The sequence below is a fragment of the Convolutriloba macropyga genome, unplaced genomic scaffold, assembly GCF_964194025.1.
Source record: "Convolutriloba macropyga unplaced genomic scaffold, txConMacr16.3 SCAFFOLD_4797, whole genome shotgun sequence".
Lineage (NCBI taxonomy): Eukaryota > Metazoa > Xenacoelomorpha > Acoela > Convolutidae > Convolutriloba > Convolutriloba macropyga.
The window spans coordinates 1-14,974 of record NW_027453711.1 but is presented as its reverse complement, the minus strand read 5'-3'; the positions used below and the strand labels follow the sequence as shown (position 1 = coordinate 14,974).

Here is a 14,974-nt window from a genome sequence, read left to right as displayed (position 1 = left end):
GTGGTTTCCCACCGGGGTTCCCGCAACCAGCATCGCCGGCTTGGCTGTCAGGAAGTAATGGTACTCCAGTTCCAGCCTGGCTCGGCACCGGGCAGGCATGTCAGCGTCCACCGCATCCATGTCAAGCTCCTCCGGGGTGGGGGGGTCCGGGTCGGGCTGGGGTTGTGGCTGAGGCTCTGGCGGGTCCGGCGGGGGGTTCGGGGGGGGATGCTCCCGTGGTGGGTCGTCCGGGCTGAGCTGTAGGCTCCACGGCACTTCTGGCTGCTGTCCCTGCGGGTCCGGCATGGGCATATCGGTGTCCGGCTGCCGCTGATTCTGGCTGCCCTGTGTGTCCTGTGCTGCAGGGGCTCGGGCGGCACGGCGTTGGGCCCGGCGGGATCTGTGCATCTCCCCTGAGTCCGTCTCCTCGTACGCCTGGAGTAGCTGCAGCTTCTCCGTGTTGAGCCTCAGGCCGGACCTCTCCCGGAAGACCGCCGGTGCATCGGCTACGATCTTCAGGAGGGTCAGCGGCGGGGCCAAGACATAGACATCGTCTGCCCACGCGACGCGATTAATATACATCCCCTCTTGTGATAAACCGATGAATGGTGATCTGCATTACTATAGAGTATCTATAGGGTAGCTGCCTAGCCCTACCGAAATTATTCTAACCGTGAATACACCTACCCTAGCCAGGGTACTGGTTGAGAGTTCAGACGCCAACGGAAGAAGGGGGGGGGGGGGGGGGACCTAATCGTGCTGTAGCTACATGTTCCTAATTATGGACACTTGGTACGTTTTGATCTACTGAGTATACCATAGGGGAAATTCCTACTTTGCAAAACCTATGGATATCCCGGGTTTTACCCCGAAACACGCAAATCTAGCGTTTTACATGGCTGCCGCTCGGCAGCCGTAAACACCGTGAAACCGCGGCTCCGCGCCTCACGCCGCGGGCAACGCGGACGGCCCGTCCACCACCCGGACAGCTCGAGGTCAAAGCCTGGACCTGTCCTGGGCTGGTGTGATGGCTGGCGGTGGTTGTCGGGGCGTGTCCGACGATGTCCGATGATGGCCGCCACTGCCTAGGACACATAGGGCAGGTGGACCCCCAACCATATTTCGAAATGGGCCCACCGTACCTGGGCGGCCTAGGGCAAGGCGGCGGCCATCGGACATCGTCGGACACATGCCGACGGCCACCGCCAGCCATCGCACTAGCCCAGGACAGGTCCAGGGGTTGACCTAGAGCTGTCCGGGTGGTGGACGTGCCGTCCGCGGTGCCCGCGCCGTGAGCCGCGGAGCCGCGGTTTCACGGTGTTTACGGCGGCCGAGCGGCAGCCATGTAAAACGCTAGCAGGGGGCTTAACACCGCAGGGGAAAGTAGGAATCTCCTCTATACTGCCTGAGCTTTGCTCGTACGAGCATCCACCGGTCCGATCGCGGGTTTCCGTATTTTTGTCACATGCTGGTAGAAAGTGGACAGAATATTTTTTAAACACTGGAAAAAGACCCGGGGTATATATTTGTGTTGTAATATATCTGTAATTATTTCGAATTTATTTCTTGCGAAAAATTTCCATAATTAGGAACACCCCTGAAAGATGCGCTTACCCCACCGACCTGCCGCGGCTGCCGCGGCTACCGACGTGACCGCCACCTGCACCGCAACTCCTGGCGGAAGACTGCATATGTCTTCGACAAATTGTCGCCGGCTACACAGGCGCTGTGCCAGCCGGCATCATGGTGAACCCGGGGTGCTGAAAGACTCCAAAAATGTCTGTAATTTGGTCCCCCGCTCCCTAGTCAGCACCCGGGCAGCTACCCTCTAGAGAGCTAGGGTAGGGTAGGTACTGTCGTAATCTGAATATGCACACACACACACACACACACACACACTGTTATCCAGCTACCACACACACTGTTATCCCGGCTATCCGGCTATCCACGTACCAGCTGTCTCCTACCTGTACCGTAGGTAGGTACCTGCCGGTGCCAGGTAGGGCAGGGCAGCACGGGCTGCACGGCTGATGAGGATATCTGACATCTGTGATCTCCAAGCTAGCACCCTACAGTACTCGTACTCGTACTTCAAAAGGATAATCCTCAGAGTATTTTTGCATGTGATATACACCCGTCGTACATGAGTCCGGACATCTGGACGGAGACTCCGGCGACCGGCCGTGGCAGCAGGACACATCAGCCATGCGGATAAGGTACCTATCTAGGTAGGTACCTAGCCCCTAGAGGTACCTACCTGCTACCTATACCGACTACCATACAGTACGAGTACTCGTAGATCATGTACGATCCGTACGAAGCTTTAATTTCGGCTGCGGCCTGCGGGCTGCACCCCCGCCTGGGCATGCTATAATAATATATATTAATTATTATTACCCCGTGTTTTAGATCAGAAACCCCTTGCGGCACCGCACACGAATATATTTATTTTAATATTTATTCGATCCCCCTGCTACTCGGACATTGTGTCCATGTACCCCCTACCCAAGAAACCAGGAAGGGTCGGCCTATTCTAGTAAATGGCCAGTATTTCCATGCATTTTGACACCCTCCGGCCTCCCACCTCCGGACCCTTGGCAGCTGTTTCAAATTCTTTGAGGCGGCCGTGTGTATAGGCCGCGATCAGCATTGCTCCGTGAACCACAGTACACCGCCCTGATTTCCGGCGTCCTCAGTTCACTGCCGGCTTCCTGAATCGACAGACCGACACAAATCCGAATTAAAATGTCGAAGGGGGGATTGGACACGCCCACCGTGGCGGCGATCGCTGTGCTCTTGGTGTGGGGCGCCCGCACCCTTCTAGGGGGGTTCCCTGCAGTGCACGTCCGACACACAGAGGCCTCTGCGGCTGAGGGCAAAGTCGCCCCACTGTCAACAGCGCTCGCCCACGCAGTGGGGGTGCAAAGTGTGGCAATGGAGGCCGATGTGCAAGCTAGTTCCGCAGTCATCCGCGGTGCCGTTCAGAGAGTCATTGGGTACCGTGTCCCTTTATCAAGGCGGACAGGGCATGTCCCAAGAAAGGGTTGGAAAGACTCTCCCCTCTACCAGGCCTTGACAACCTATGACGACACGGAGTTCAGGCGGCGTTTCAGGGTCAGCCGTGGTGTTTTCGAAATGATTGTCCAACGAGTGCGGAGTGCTGGACATGTGGTCGACAACAAGTGCCAGAACCCTTGGTATAGAACTCCAGCTTGGTTCAAGGTTGGGGCTACTCTGTTGCACCTCGCTCAGGGAGGCACATGGTGGCAGACGGGGTTCTGTGCGGGAGTCTCGGAAGCTACCATTCTTCGTTGGGTTGTGCAGACATGCAAGGGCATTTGTGAGACTCTCCGGGACGATTATATGAGGAAGCCGACGCCACAGGAGTGCATCCGGGTACAAGAAAGATTTGCTACGAGGCGGGGCCTGCTGAACATAGGGGGTGCAGTGAATGGGACCCATGTCCCGTGGGCTCCTGAATCCGAGGACTACATGGAGCAGTTCCACAACTACAAGGGATGGTATAGCATTTTGGTTGTTGCTGTTGTCAACAGCTTTTACATGTTCGTCGACGCGGAAGTCGGCCGTCCTGGGAGAATGTCTGACAGTACTGCCACACAGCTCTCTCATTTCTTCAACGACATGATGCGAGACAGTGAATCGTGGCTTGGACCTCACGGGATGCTCTTAAGCGACGGAGCTTGCAGCAACTCTGATTTCATCCTGACCCCGTACCCTGGAACCAAACTAACAAACATGCAGCAATGGTTCAATTTCTGCCTGTCATCGACCAGGATGTTTGTGGAGCAAGTGTTTGGACAGTGGAAGAACCGTTGGAGAGTGCTTCTTCGTGAGCAGCAATGCAGGCATGGCACTATTACTCTAATGACTTACACCACAATGATTCTTCATAACATTTGCACCGTCCACTCTGATGAGTGCGGAGAGGAATACCTTGAGGACGGCAATCTTGATATCGAAGAGTTCATGAAAGCATGCCCCCTGCCCCGCTGCCCACACTGCCGTGAACACAACATTCTGCATTGCGTCCATCGTAACCGTGTTCGTAGGGCCGAGGCACATGGATACGACACCATGTGTGCCCGCAGGGATCAGATAGCAAAAAAACTCTGGCTAGAGAAAGTTCAGAATGAAATGCAATCTCATGAGGAGAACTAGAGCACGAAAACATGGTTACATTCATGCTGTAACCTGGGATTTAATTACTCAGAATCATCATCATCATCACCCAGATCAGGCATTGCCACACAGACATCTGGGTTCAGGGCAGTGGCAAGCATTTGAAAGCCAAACATGAAGGCCTTCCTATTTAACCTTCCCTCCCTCTTCTGCATCTTGTGGGTCTTTTCGCCAAGCTGGACATGTTGCTTTTCAAGCTCCAGTTGCTCTCGGCCTGCAGCGGTGATTGCTGCTGCCAACATCTCCGCATTATGTTTGCTGCTCTGGTTCATGTCGGTAGTCTGTTGAGATATCTCCCGGGCAAGGGTGGCAGCCTTTGTAGGCCGCCCATTGGGGGTCTTGCCTTTCAAGGACTCATGTGATGCTGCACTCTTCTTGCCAGACCCGCCACCCGGAGGATCCCTCGAAGCTACCGGCTCCATGCCCTCGGTGAGATCGAGCACCTCCTGTATTGCTTCCTCGTCGCCGTCCAAAGCATCGGTGATTGACGTCAAGATGTGTTCTGTGCTGGGCGCTCCTCCGTGCATGACGTTGGCCTCGGTGCCGAGGGGGCCCTCAAGCTCCCCAGCATCACGAAGCTCTACAAACCACTTGGGCGCAATCTTCTCCACCACGTAGCGTCCATTACCCGAGCCGCCGCCCGTTCCGTTGTTACGACACAAATACAAATTGTGCTTCCGCGCAGCCCGAGCAATGTGGTCGTGTTTGTCATGAACCTGTTGCTTAATCTTCGGAGTGCGAGACGGGAACGCCGCGTTCAATTCGGCAGTGACATCATCCCACACAACTTCGTTTTTTGATTTGTTTTCTTGAATCTGAAGAGAACGCACAAGGGAACAGGGTAGTTAGAGGACACACATTGGTCATCTCTGGTCCTATGTTATCCTCAGAGCCTGCTGCTCTGCTGCTGCAGACCTGCAGCAGCTGCCCCTACCTCTCCCAAGCAGGTTCTGTCCCCATCTGTCTGCCACAGCCCCTGCCCTACTGCCCTGCCCTGCGGCAGCTCTCCCGCCCTCTCCTCAGCAGGTTCTGGCCCCCATAATGACTGCCACAGCCCCTGCTCTGCTGCTGCAGACCTGCAGCAGCTGCCCCTACCTCTCCCAAGCAGGTTCTGTCCCCATCTGTCTGCCACAGCCCCTGCCCTACTGCCCTGCCCTGCGGCAGCTCTCCCGCCCTCTCATCGGCAGGTTCTGGCCCCATACTGACTGCCACAGCCCCTGCTCTGCTGCTGCAGACCTGCAGCAGCTGCCCCTACCTCTCCCAAGCAGGTTCTGTCCCCATCTGTCTGCCACAGCCCCTGCCCTACTGCCCTGCCCTGCGGCAGCTCTCCCGCCCTCTCCTCGGCAGGTTCTGGCCCCCATACTGACTGCCGCAGCCCCTGCTCTGCTGCTGCAGACCTGCAGCAGCTGCCCCTACCTCTCCCAAGCAGGTTCTGTCCCCATCTGCCTGCCACAGCCCCTGCCCTACTGCCCTGCCCTGCGGCAGCTCTCCCGCCCTCTCCTCGGCAGGTTCTGGCCCCCATACTGACTGCCGCAGCCCCTGCTCTGCTGCTGCAGACCTGCAGCAACTGCCCCTACCTCTCCCAAGCAGGTTCTGTCCCCATCTGTCTGCCACAGCCCCTGCCCTACTGCCCTGCCCTGCGGCAGCTCTCCCGCCCTCTCCTCGGCAGGTTCTGGCCCCCATACTGACTGCCGCAGGCCCTGCTCTGCTGCCGCAGTCCTACAGCTGCTCCCCCGCAATCTGTGGTCAGCCATTTCTATAACCCTTCGCACCCTGCCACTGCCCCTTCCCCGGGGACTTGTAGCATCTCTCCCGCATTGTACATTTCATCCTACTTCTGGCCCTTTTATGTCTGCCGCAGCCCTGCCCTTCTGCATACTAGAGTAGATCTCCTTCCTCGGTATATCCCATTCACGGCCCCAAACTGTGTCCAATGCGCAACCCTTTCCCAGCACGCATGACTCAGGGAAGCGGGGGTTACCTGAGTTTCTTAGAGGCTACACAATCGATGAGCCACTTGACCTCCACGTCCTCCCATAGTACAGGAGCTTTCGGCTCTGCAATTTCAACGAACAGTCAAATCCAAATGCAAGTCCAGTGGCACATCGCTGTAGTGATTGAACCAAAAGTAGTTGTTGGGTTTCAGGCATCTCAAAACCTTGTGTTACCTGAGTCCGCCTTCTTCTTTTTGTTGGTGGAGCCTTTTGGGCGGCCTCTCCCTCGTTTTGGGGGAGCAGGTTCCTCGCTTGGGGCCGACTCCTGGCCTTGAAACTCGCACAGGTCCGGAGTTTCCTCGTTTTTATCGTCTTCAGCGGACCCCGTAGCAGGCGGATCATCACCGCCAGGACCCAATCCGTAGCTGTCCCAGAGGTCCTCGCCATCCGAAGGGACGGAATCCTGGATATCGGTTTCTGCCTCTGGGTCTGCAGTGGCGTTGGGGTTCAAGCCGGGCTGGCCCTCCAGAGAGCTCCGCCGCTCGGGGCGGGATGTTGAGATGGGGTGTCGCTGTCCAGCGGTCACACCTACACCGAGTAGGCGTAGTGCGACGTTGGGGTCATACTCAGGGGCGGGGGTGTCAAGGGTATCGCCGGAATTAGTCATGGTGACGGTAGGGTGGCACGCGAACGCGGTTCGGTGCTGGTCGGGAAACCTTTGGCACAGCCCGCACAGGATGCGGGGCAGATCAGATCCAGACAGCCGGGACGGAATATATTCGACACCTTGCGGCGCTCCGAATATTTCTGCGGAGGGGGGGGGGGGGGGTCAGGCGGAATAAAATAAATAATAGGCGGCACCCCGGAGTTGGACAACGTACCATTGGACCGGTAACGGTAGTAACGGTCGATTTGGACAACGAGTTGGACCGGCATCGCGAATATATTTTTAATGTTGCGGCGCCGCAACGAGGTATTATTTTCACGGTGTTTACGAATATTTGTGCGGCGCCCTTTCTGATCTAAAAGTCGGGGTTACGATCGAGTACTGTATGTATTTATTATGGACTATAGTAGGGAACCCGGAACTACCGGTACTATCTACTCTTGACGGTTGACGATCGAGTCAGGAGCAGGGTTGGACTGATATTTTAGGTTCGATCAGTGTCATGGCGTAGGACGTACTAGCGTGTGTACGTAAAACCTGTTTGATCTAATTTAGGATAGCTGCCTGTCATGTCGTTTTCATACAACCTGGCAAGGTATGCTAGCTACTATCGTTATCCTTGTTTTTGATCCTACTTAGCAGAGCCGCACAGAGCGATCATCCGCTTTGTTGTGATCGCTCGCTCTAGGACAGACAGACATATAGAAACTCTGCGCATCTATCGACCGTCCGATCTTGGGCGGGGCCTCAATAATCTCCTGGGCTACGCGCCTAGAGTCAACTATCACCTAGTCAACATATGCTCCTAGACCTTTGGACACGCGCCCTCCCCGCATTGCCCCGTAACTTCTGCTCTTGACACACATTAGTATGGATGGATTACGTCTGAAGGGACTAGTTCCATCTCATTCTATTTCTCGAACGGGCCGACGCCCTCACGGGATGTGGGTTTGCCTTCCAATTGGTAAGCGCCGGGACACGTCATAAACAAGTCTTTTTACTAGCGTGTTGAAATCCCACACTGCCCCTGATCGGCATCCCTTGACTCACTCCAGTCCAGTCGTGGTCGATTGGGTGCCTACCCCCAAGTCTCCGCTCATGAGCGGGGCCTGGTCTTCGAGCCACGAATCTCGACTCTGGAAGAGTGGGGCAGGGGTATATTTTCGACCCTTCTTCTCCCCGGGGTGAAAAATATCAATATCCGTACGTGGGAGGAAAAGATTCGAGAGATTTACGAATGTTCGTTGAGATTATTCCGAATAGTTGAGACTGTCACGAATAGTCGTCGAGATTGCGCTCGGGGGCGACAGCCCCAGTGTGTGATTTCCTCGACTGTTCGTTATGACTATCGAGTCGTTTTCCGAAGGAACTGCATTCCTAGCTTCGGCCAAAACTCACCAAAACTGACGAATGACCCGATCGATCTACACTACTGTATTTAAAAAATAATATTCGATCGAGGAAATCGAGATCACGGATCGATCGAATATATTTGATGCAAATTGGTACTCGTAAAAAAAAAATTGGTACTCGTACTAGTAACAGGGCTACCGTACGAGTACCGTAACAGATTCGCAACGCGCCCGAAGTTGGGTTCGGCTGGAACGATACCCACATGCCGCTTGTTCATTGCGTAACAATGACCACAGGGTGCTACGCGTCAGGCCCCCGAGATGGTTGAAACTAATTGGTGAGCGGTGTATGCAGGGATTGAGTGCTCCTTGATCCATCGGCTGCCGCTTCCCAAGTGCGGACGAAGGAGAACACCTCGGCGGTTCCTGCGAACTGTCCGCGGGACCTGTTGGGAACCAAACTCGACATGTCCGTCCACCAGCCCACCCCAGGTACCGGACTTTGCTGTTAGGGACTGGAGGCACACGACGTGCGATACCTTGCCTCAGCTGCAGAAACTTCGGCTCTATACATAACGGTAGGTGAAGTCCCGCAGCACGTGTTTCAGCATGAGCCCCATGATGTGTGAGTTACGACCCTCATCCCTAGGTCTTCCAGCCCTCGCCATGTCTGCCTGTCCACCTGTCTATTCACCTCCTCCTCCCTCTTTCTCTCCCTACCTCCCTCAGTCTGCCCCCCCCCCCCCCCTCCCCCACCCTCTCTATCTAGCTCTCCAAACATTCAACACCATCCCACTTGCCCAGCCCCACGGCATTTCAACATGGCATTACCTTCTAGCCCAACCAAATCTCTACCATCGCACCACCCAGTTGGTCCAGCCCTAGCTCTTATGCATGTGCTACTCCACCCCCTGTCTCATCTCCAGCGTCAAGTTAACCTGCCCAAGCACCTGGCTGAAGTTCCAAGTCACCCGCCCCAGCACCTGGCTGGAGTTCTAATGCTCAGTGGCGCGGGTCCCACTTCTCACTTTACTCCTGCTGAGTTGCCCTGCAGGCTCAGCAAGTTTCGAGCCTTGGCAGCGACGCTCTCCCGACCCTGTTTAGGGAACTGGGTGCCCGCTCGCACTGCAGCAACGGTACCGAACCATTGCATACATTATGGCTCTTACAATGGGTAAGGATCTGCCTTGTATTGACCCCCTCCACGACACGGTAGTGAGGTATTCGGTACAATGGTCACGCTGGATCCCACTCACCTTAGGCGATTGAGCAATGAAGACGTGCTACATCCTCTGAGATCTGCGTTTTCAATACGTAGCGTTTGCCCTCTTTGTTGGTATGTGAATGACCGTAGGGGAGTTGGCACGGTCAAAGCTAACGGCAGAGCTCGGGTGTGTGTGTGTGTGTGTGTGTGTGTTGTGGGGCCGGGGGGGGGGGGGGGGGGGGGGCAACCAGTGTATCCGAATCTATTAGTGCATCTGTCCTTCTGCTGTCTGATCTTTCTCAGCAGGCTCGGCTGGCTAGTTGACACGACTGCTTGCGTGAATTGACACGACATGGCAGATGATGGCAGAATCTGCTGGCATGAACACCTCTTGCTTGCCGCTGGGTCTGCCCTCCTGCAGTCCTGGTTTAATTCTGAATGCCTGGCTGCCTTTTGTAGATCCTGTGAGGGGACCCGGGAAAATCCCAATGCCCGTAACTTCGGCGTCTCCCCATCTTGAGCCCAAGGTGAGGCATAGACACCTGCATGCTTAATTTTTTCCTGCAGCATGCTGCATTGCCACCTAGCTCACTTCCCACATCTGCTCCTCCGCAGGCACCCCCCATCCGCACGAACAACCCAAATCCGCCTCCAATTGGGTTTGGATCAAATGTTCCATCGCGAGAACGCCACAGCAACGCTTCCACGCCTCCGGATCCCTTGGACTTCAGCGTGACCGCAACGAAGATCCAACCTGCCCGCCCGCGCCCGCGGTCAGGGCCAACGTATGTGGCCCCCGCCCCCTCGTCACTAGCTTTTGTCCACATTCCCCCGCTTGAAGATAATAATGAATTGTGACAACAACTGGGTGGCGCGAGCAGCGAAAGGTACATAGATTTTGAGGCCCTGTTCCAGTCAGTACTCCTTCTCGGTTTGTGCTAGCCGGCACAGGTGGGTATCAGAGGTAGATCAGACGATCGCTGCCGTGCGTAGGGTCTGCCACGAGATTAATCTAGCACATGTGTGTTCTACAGCCGACGGATAACGGATGCCCTTCCTGTCTGGTCTCTTTCACTGGCTTGAGAGTTCGTGTGGTGGGGTGTAATCGTTTGCTTGCTCCCCGTCCCCGAGGTCAGAGGACACTTAAATTTTACCCAGATCGCATGGCTTTACAGGGACGGCCAGAGCAAGACACTCAACAAGGTGGAAGCAGAAAAGGCGAGCCGAGAGAGCAGCCGGCTCCACACTCCTGTTGAGGCAGAGGGGTCGCACTTGTCTCTGTTTGGTGTTAGCAGCAAAAGCCGGCACACTTTTCTGATGGACGGATCAGAGGCTCAGGAGAATTCCCAGCTGCCAGAGGGTGTGAGGAAGATGTCAGTGAAGGAACAGACCCGGTAAGCTTTGACCTGCTGCACGGCGAAAGGGATCGCATGACTGTGTCCAGCACACAGCGGTCTGGAGAAGGAATTATGTTTGTTTGAACCTCTGCAATATGCGTTGAAGTGTGGGAGAAAAAGCGAGGCTTTGGGCATACCTTTGTTTCCATGGCCGTAAGCCTTGCGCGGCTGCTAATCAAACGCTCTGCTGCACGTGGCACAGTTGGGGGTCTGCAGCTGGTCCGACGAAGGTGCAAACTCTCAAGCCTCCTCCTGTGCCAAAGCCCACTGTCGGGCAGCTCCGCCGTGCCAATGCGGAGGACCCGTCCAAGTCGAAGAAGGCCGCCATGCGCGCCCCACTGCAGCGTCCCGACCCTTCCAGGGAGCGCCCTCGATCACGGGGAGAGGAGATGGCAGTCAGCGACATTGCCGTCGTGAAGCCACTCTTTGAGGGGGAGCAAGGGGAGCAATCAATGGCACAGCTGGATGGTAAGGCCCAGGCCTCATGATACAGAAAATAGAGCAACACCAGCTCCCGTGCGGCTCGTGAAATGTGTGCTTCATGCACCTGCGTGTGGTGCCTTATGTCGTCAGGTTTCATGCATTCCCGGCGGGCAAGTGTGTGTTGGCTCAGCAAAAACAATATCTGACTCTGCATTTCTCAACGGGCGCCCCTGGAACAGGATTTTTGCTGCTAAAAGTCTCTTGTGCAGAGCTGCCGGAGGAGGTGGAAACGGCTGACCTGTCAGGCCAGTCTATCTTCCGAGCGACCTGCCATATTTGTCAATCTTCGGTGAGAGCCGAGAGTCAGTCGCTAGACACCTGTACTGACTTACCAGTAGCCGTTGTGCAGGGGGGGGGGGGGGGGGGGAAGGGGGGGGGGAGCAGCTTGGAGCAATGATTATGAATGAGCTGAGGATACAGCGAGGCTTGTTGCTGACGCTCGTGATCTGCCACCGTGTCACAGGGACCTCAACGTGTCTGACAACATGCTGTCAAGCCTGATGCCTCTCAGTGGCCTCCCCAGTTTGAAGTACCTGCAAGCCTCCACCAACGGGTTCAGTTCCTTGGCAGTGGCTCCTGGCATGCTGGGCAACCTGCAGGTGCTGGACCTGTCCTTCAATAACCTCTCAGCTTCCATGGCCTTCGATCAGCTTTGTGACCTGCCTTCCGCTCAAGAAGCTCGACCTCTCAGGTGAGAGGTACCCCTGTACCGATCAGCTAAGGGTGACACATTCTGACCCATGACGCTTGCTTCTGTCTCTACCCCTCCCCTCCCTCCCACCTCCACGTACCCTCCTGTCCGGCAGCCACCCTCCTTGCAATCTTCTGGGCCGCATCGTGAATCGTGGGGTTTTGCGGCCATTCACCATGAGCAGATCTTATCAGACAACTGACAAGGCGCTCGTTCGCCATCTGTGTGTGCAGGCAACTCCATGCCGCAGCTCCCAACCACAATAATCGGCTTCACTGCGCTGGAGCAGCTCACACTGGCGTGCAACGGTCTGCGGGGACAGTCCTCCTGGGCCTTCAGCGGTTGCCATCTCTGAAGATACTCAGCCTGCAGGTGGGCCGCCCCGAACAATTTGGCTCCGGCAGCGAATTTCGGGAAAATATGGACAATGCAGGCAGGCGCCTCTCGAGTGTGACAACACTTCTGCCCCTGTGCTTTTTCCCCTTTCCCCACAGGACAACATTATATCAAAGCTTCCAGAGTGGAGTGCCGCAGAGCCCTTCCCGGCCCATGGAAGAGATAGACCTTACCAACAATCACGTACGGCATGCCAGTGCGATAGTGTCGCTGGAGGGCTGCCGTCACTACGCCGTGTAGTGCTTGCCGGGAATCCGCTCAGCTCCAAGGCCAACTGGCGGCCAAAAGAGTGCGGTCCCCCGGACCCGCACCTTGACAGCTTCAGATACCACACATTGTCGTGTCTCACTTTTCATTCAGCGCTGCGCCCTGTCGTGCATGGCAGTCCATCACCGGCACAAGCCATGATCGTCTGCATTCCTACGGCCGGCTCTTCTCAGTCGGCCGTTTCATTACCGATCCCTGCCCTCTGTACTGTGCAGTGATGCTCACCACTGTCTGCAGGCTTAGTGCGTTTCTCACGGGAGAAAGGCATTAAGCACAGAAAGGCATTAATAAAAGCTTCCCAGCAAGAGAAGCGCCCGCCTCTGCTTCACTGTGGATCTCTCAGCCCAGCATGCCATCGAATTCCGGCGACAAAACTTGGCCTGACATGATGGTGATTGCATCCGTTTGGCGCCCAGGCCGCACGGGGCGAAGGAAGCCGAGTACAGAGCGGCTGGACTGCCGGAGCTACGCGCTGACCCAGACAAGGTCTTGCAGGCTGCCGTGGCTCCGGAGCCATCCGCTGCCCCTCTAGCCCTTCCTGCTCCAGGGACTACCCCTCTGAAGACAGCGGCGACGTCAAACCGGAAGACTCTTCGCAGTTATCGAAAAATACGGTAAGGAAATGGCTGTGGTGACAAGAATTAGTTGCCTGCAGAGCCGGGTTATCGTAGGAGGGTGGCACAACGTGGGGCGCGAGCCAGCAGTCTCCTTGCTTTTTCACTTCAGCATGCTTGCGCTCTTGAGGGGCTTGTGAATAACTTCTTGGATGTGGAACATGCTGGCTTCCGCCTTTGAGGATTCATGGCATAGATGCGATGAGCAGAGCGAGATTGGGGGCAGTGGGGCTGGATGGAGGGGGGGGGGGGGGTTTCAAAAGTGCTCAGCACTGTTTGAGTAAATGGAAAGTCAAGCTTCCAATCGGATGCTTGTGTTGAATGACAGAGTACTGAATTCCTGGCTGCAGGGTGGAACTCAACGCCCCACAATTGAAGCCGCCGTCGTTAACCGACACCTACCGGGCAGCGTTGATCCCAGTGGTGGTTGATGAGACAGCAAGACCACTGCCTGACCCGAGCAACCCTCTGGCAAGGCTTACGGGCATGGTGCGAGAGTCAGATGTCACCCACAACGCCGTGCTGGAGGCATTCGGCCGGCTGAACAATGAGATCCTTGGGTGGGGTGCGCATGCGGAGGAGGTCGGATACGGCCTGGAACCTGTAGAGGAGGGGCTGGAAGAGGAAGAGGATGGCACTGGTGAAGACTACGCCGATAATACCTTCCTGACAGGAATTGCCATGGAAGGGCTACCAGAGGAAGACGAGGCAGCGGAGATGCAGGTATGATTGCATGCGCTGGCAATGTGTCGCTGAAAGGATTAGCGGGGTGTCTCGTGACTGAATGCTAGAAATCCCGGTCATGTATGTTTGCAGCCAAGTCTTCTCTACTCAAATGTGTTGCCTGCATCGTTGTCCGGCTCGAGTGTCTGACATCCCCAGCCTCACCTGTAGGAGGAAAACGCCAACAGGCAGAGGGGCTGTCACGGCAGCACAGGCGATGGGTCAAATTCTTGTCAAGGTGAGGAAGAAGACCCAACCTGTCCGGCTGGCCGTGGCCCTTGGCCTGGACCCCTCCCTGCTGTCAGTCTATTCAGGGCATCTCGGCGGCGACTGCACCGCAGCCATCAAGGCTCTCAGGTGTGTTCAGGCCAGCGGGCGCTGCCCCATCCCTGCTCACCTCTGATACTGGACGGCAATGCCTATCACCACCCCTTCTTCGCCGTGCCCTCGGCCGCCGTGTGTTCTCGACATTGCTGGGCAAGGTTGAGTTGCAGACTATTACCTGCCTGACCTACAACTGAATCACAGCCTTGATGAACGCAGGTTTGCCCTGCACACCCTCTAGTCGATGAGAATGAAGGCCTTCGGCCGAAGCCCCACCACTTCAAGAGCACAGCGAGTGTGCGGGCGAAGCAGCGCGAGCGCCTCCAACCCCTGGACGCCCCTGCGCGGCCTTGCCTGCCATGGACTACAAGGTGGAACGCATTCAGACCATTGAGGACATTCTCTCCGGCATGAAAGCCCGCTGGAGAAGGTGGAGTCCAACCTTGTGGCAGAGATTGGTCAGGAGAGTGTGGAGCTGGCACTGGCAACTGCACGGCTCGGGCCGACCGCCTCCCCTGCCTCATACCTCACAGGCGGAGCTGTGTCCAGCTCTGGGCCGCAATCGAGCGGTTCCCCTGCCCCGGCCTCCCCTGAATCTGGGAAGCCTCGCCCGAGTCCGTTATCAGGAACCCCCAGCAGGCACAGCACCGCTGCGGGGGAGCCAACGCAGGTGCCGTTGGTGCCTCCCATAGCAGCGGCACAGACGAAACCAGAGGCAGCCAGTACGTTGGGTTATTCATAGC

General features: G+C 56.4%; 1 protein-coding gene across 1 annotated transcript; it reads left to right on the top strand.

Annotated features, from left to right (window-relative positions):
• Positions 1-2,724: 2,724 nt before the first annotated feature.
• LOC142358492 (uncharacterized) lies at positions 2,725-4,158 on the top strand. The gene has a single exon (XM_075409889.1). The coding sequence runs from the start codon at positions 2,725-2,727 to the stop codon at positions 4,156-4,158; it is 1,434 nt and encodes a 477-aa protein (XP_075266004.1).
• Positions 4,159-14,974: the final 10,816 nt, after the last annotated feature.

Bases quoted from the DNA above. Each gene is read 5' to 3' on its own strand.
- LOC142358492 (XM_075409889.1), top strand. From the start codon at position 2,725: ATGTCGAAGGGGGGATTGGACACGCCCACCGTGGCGGCGATCGCTGTG.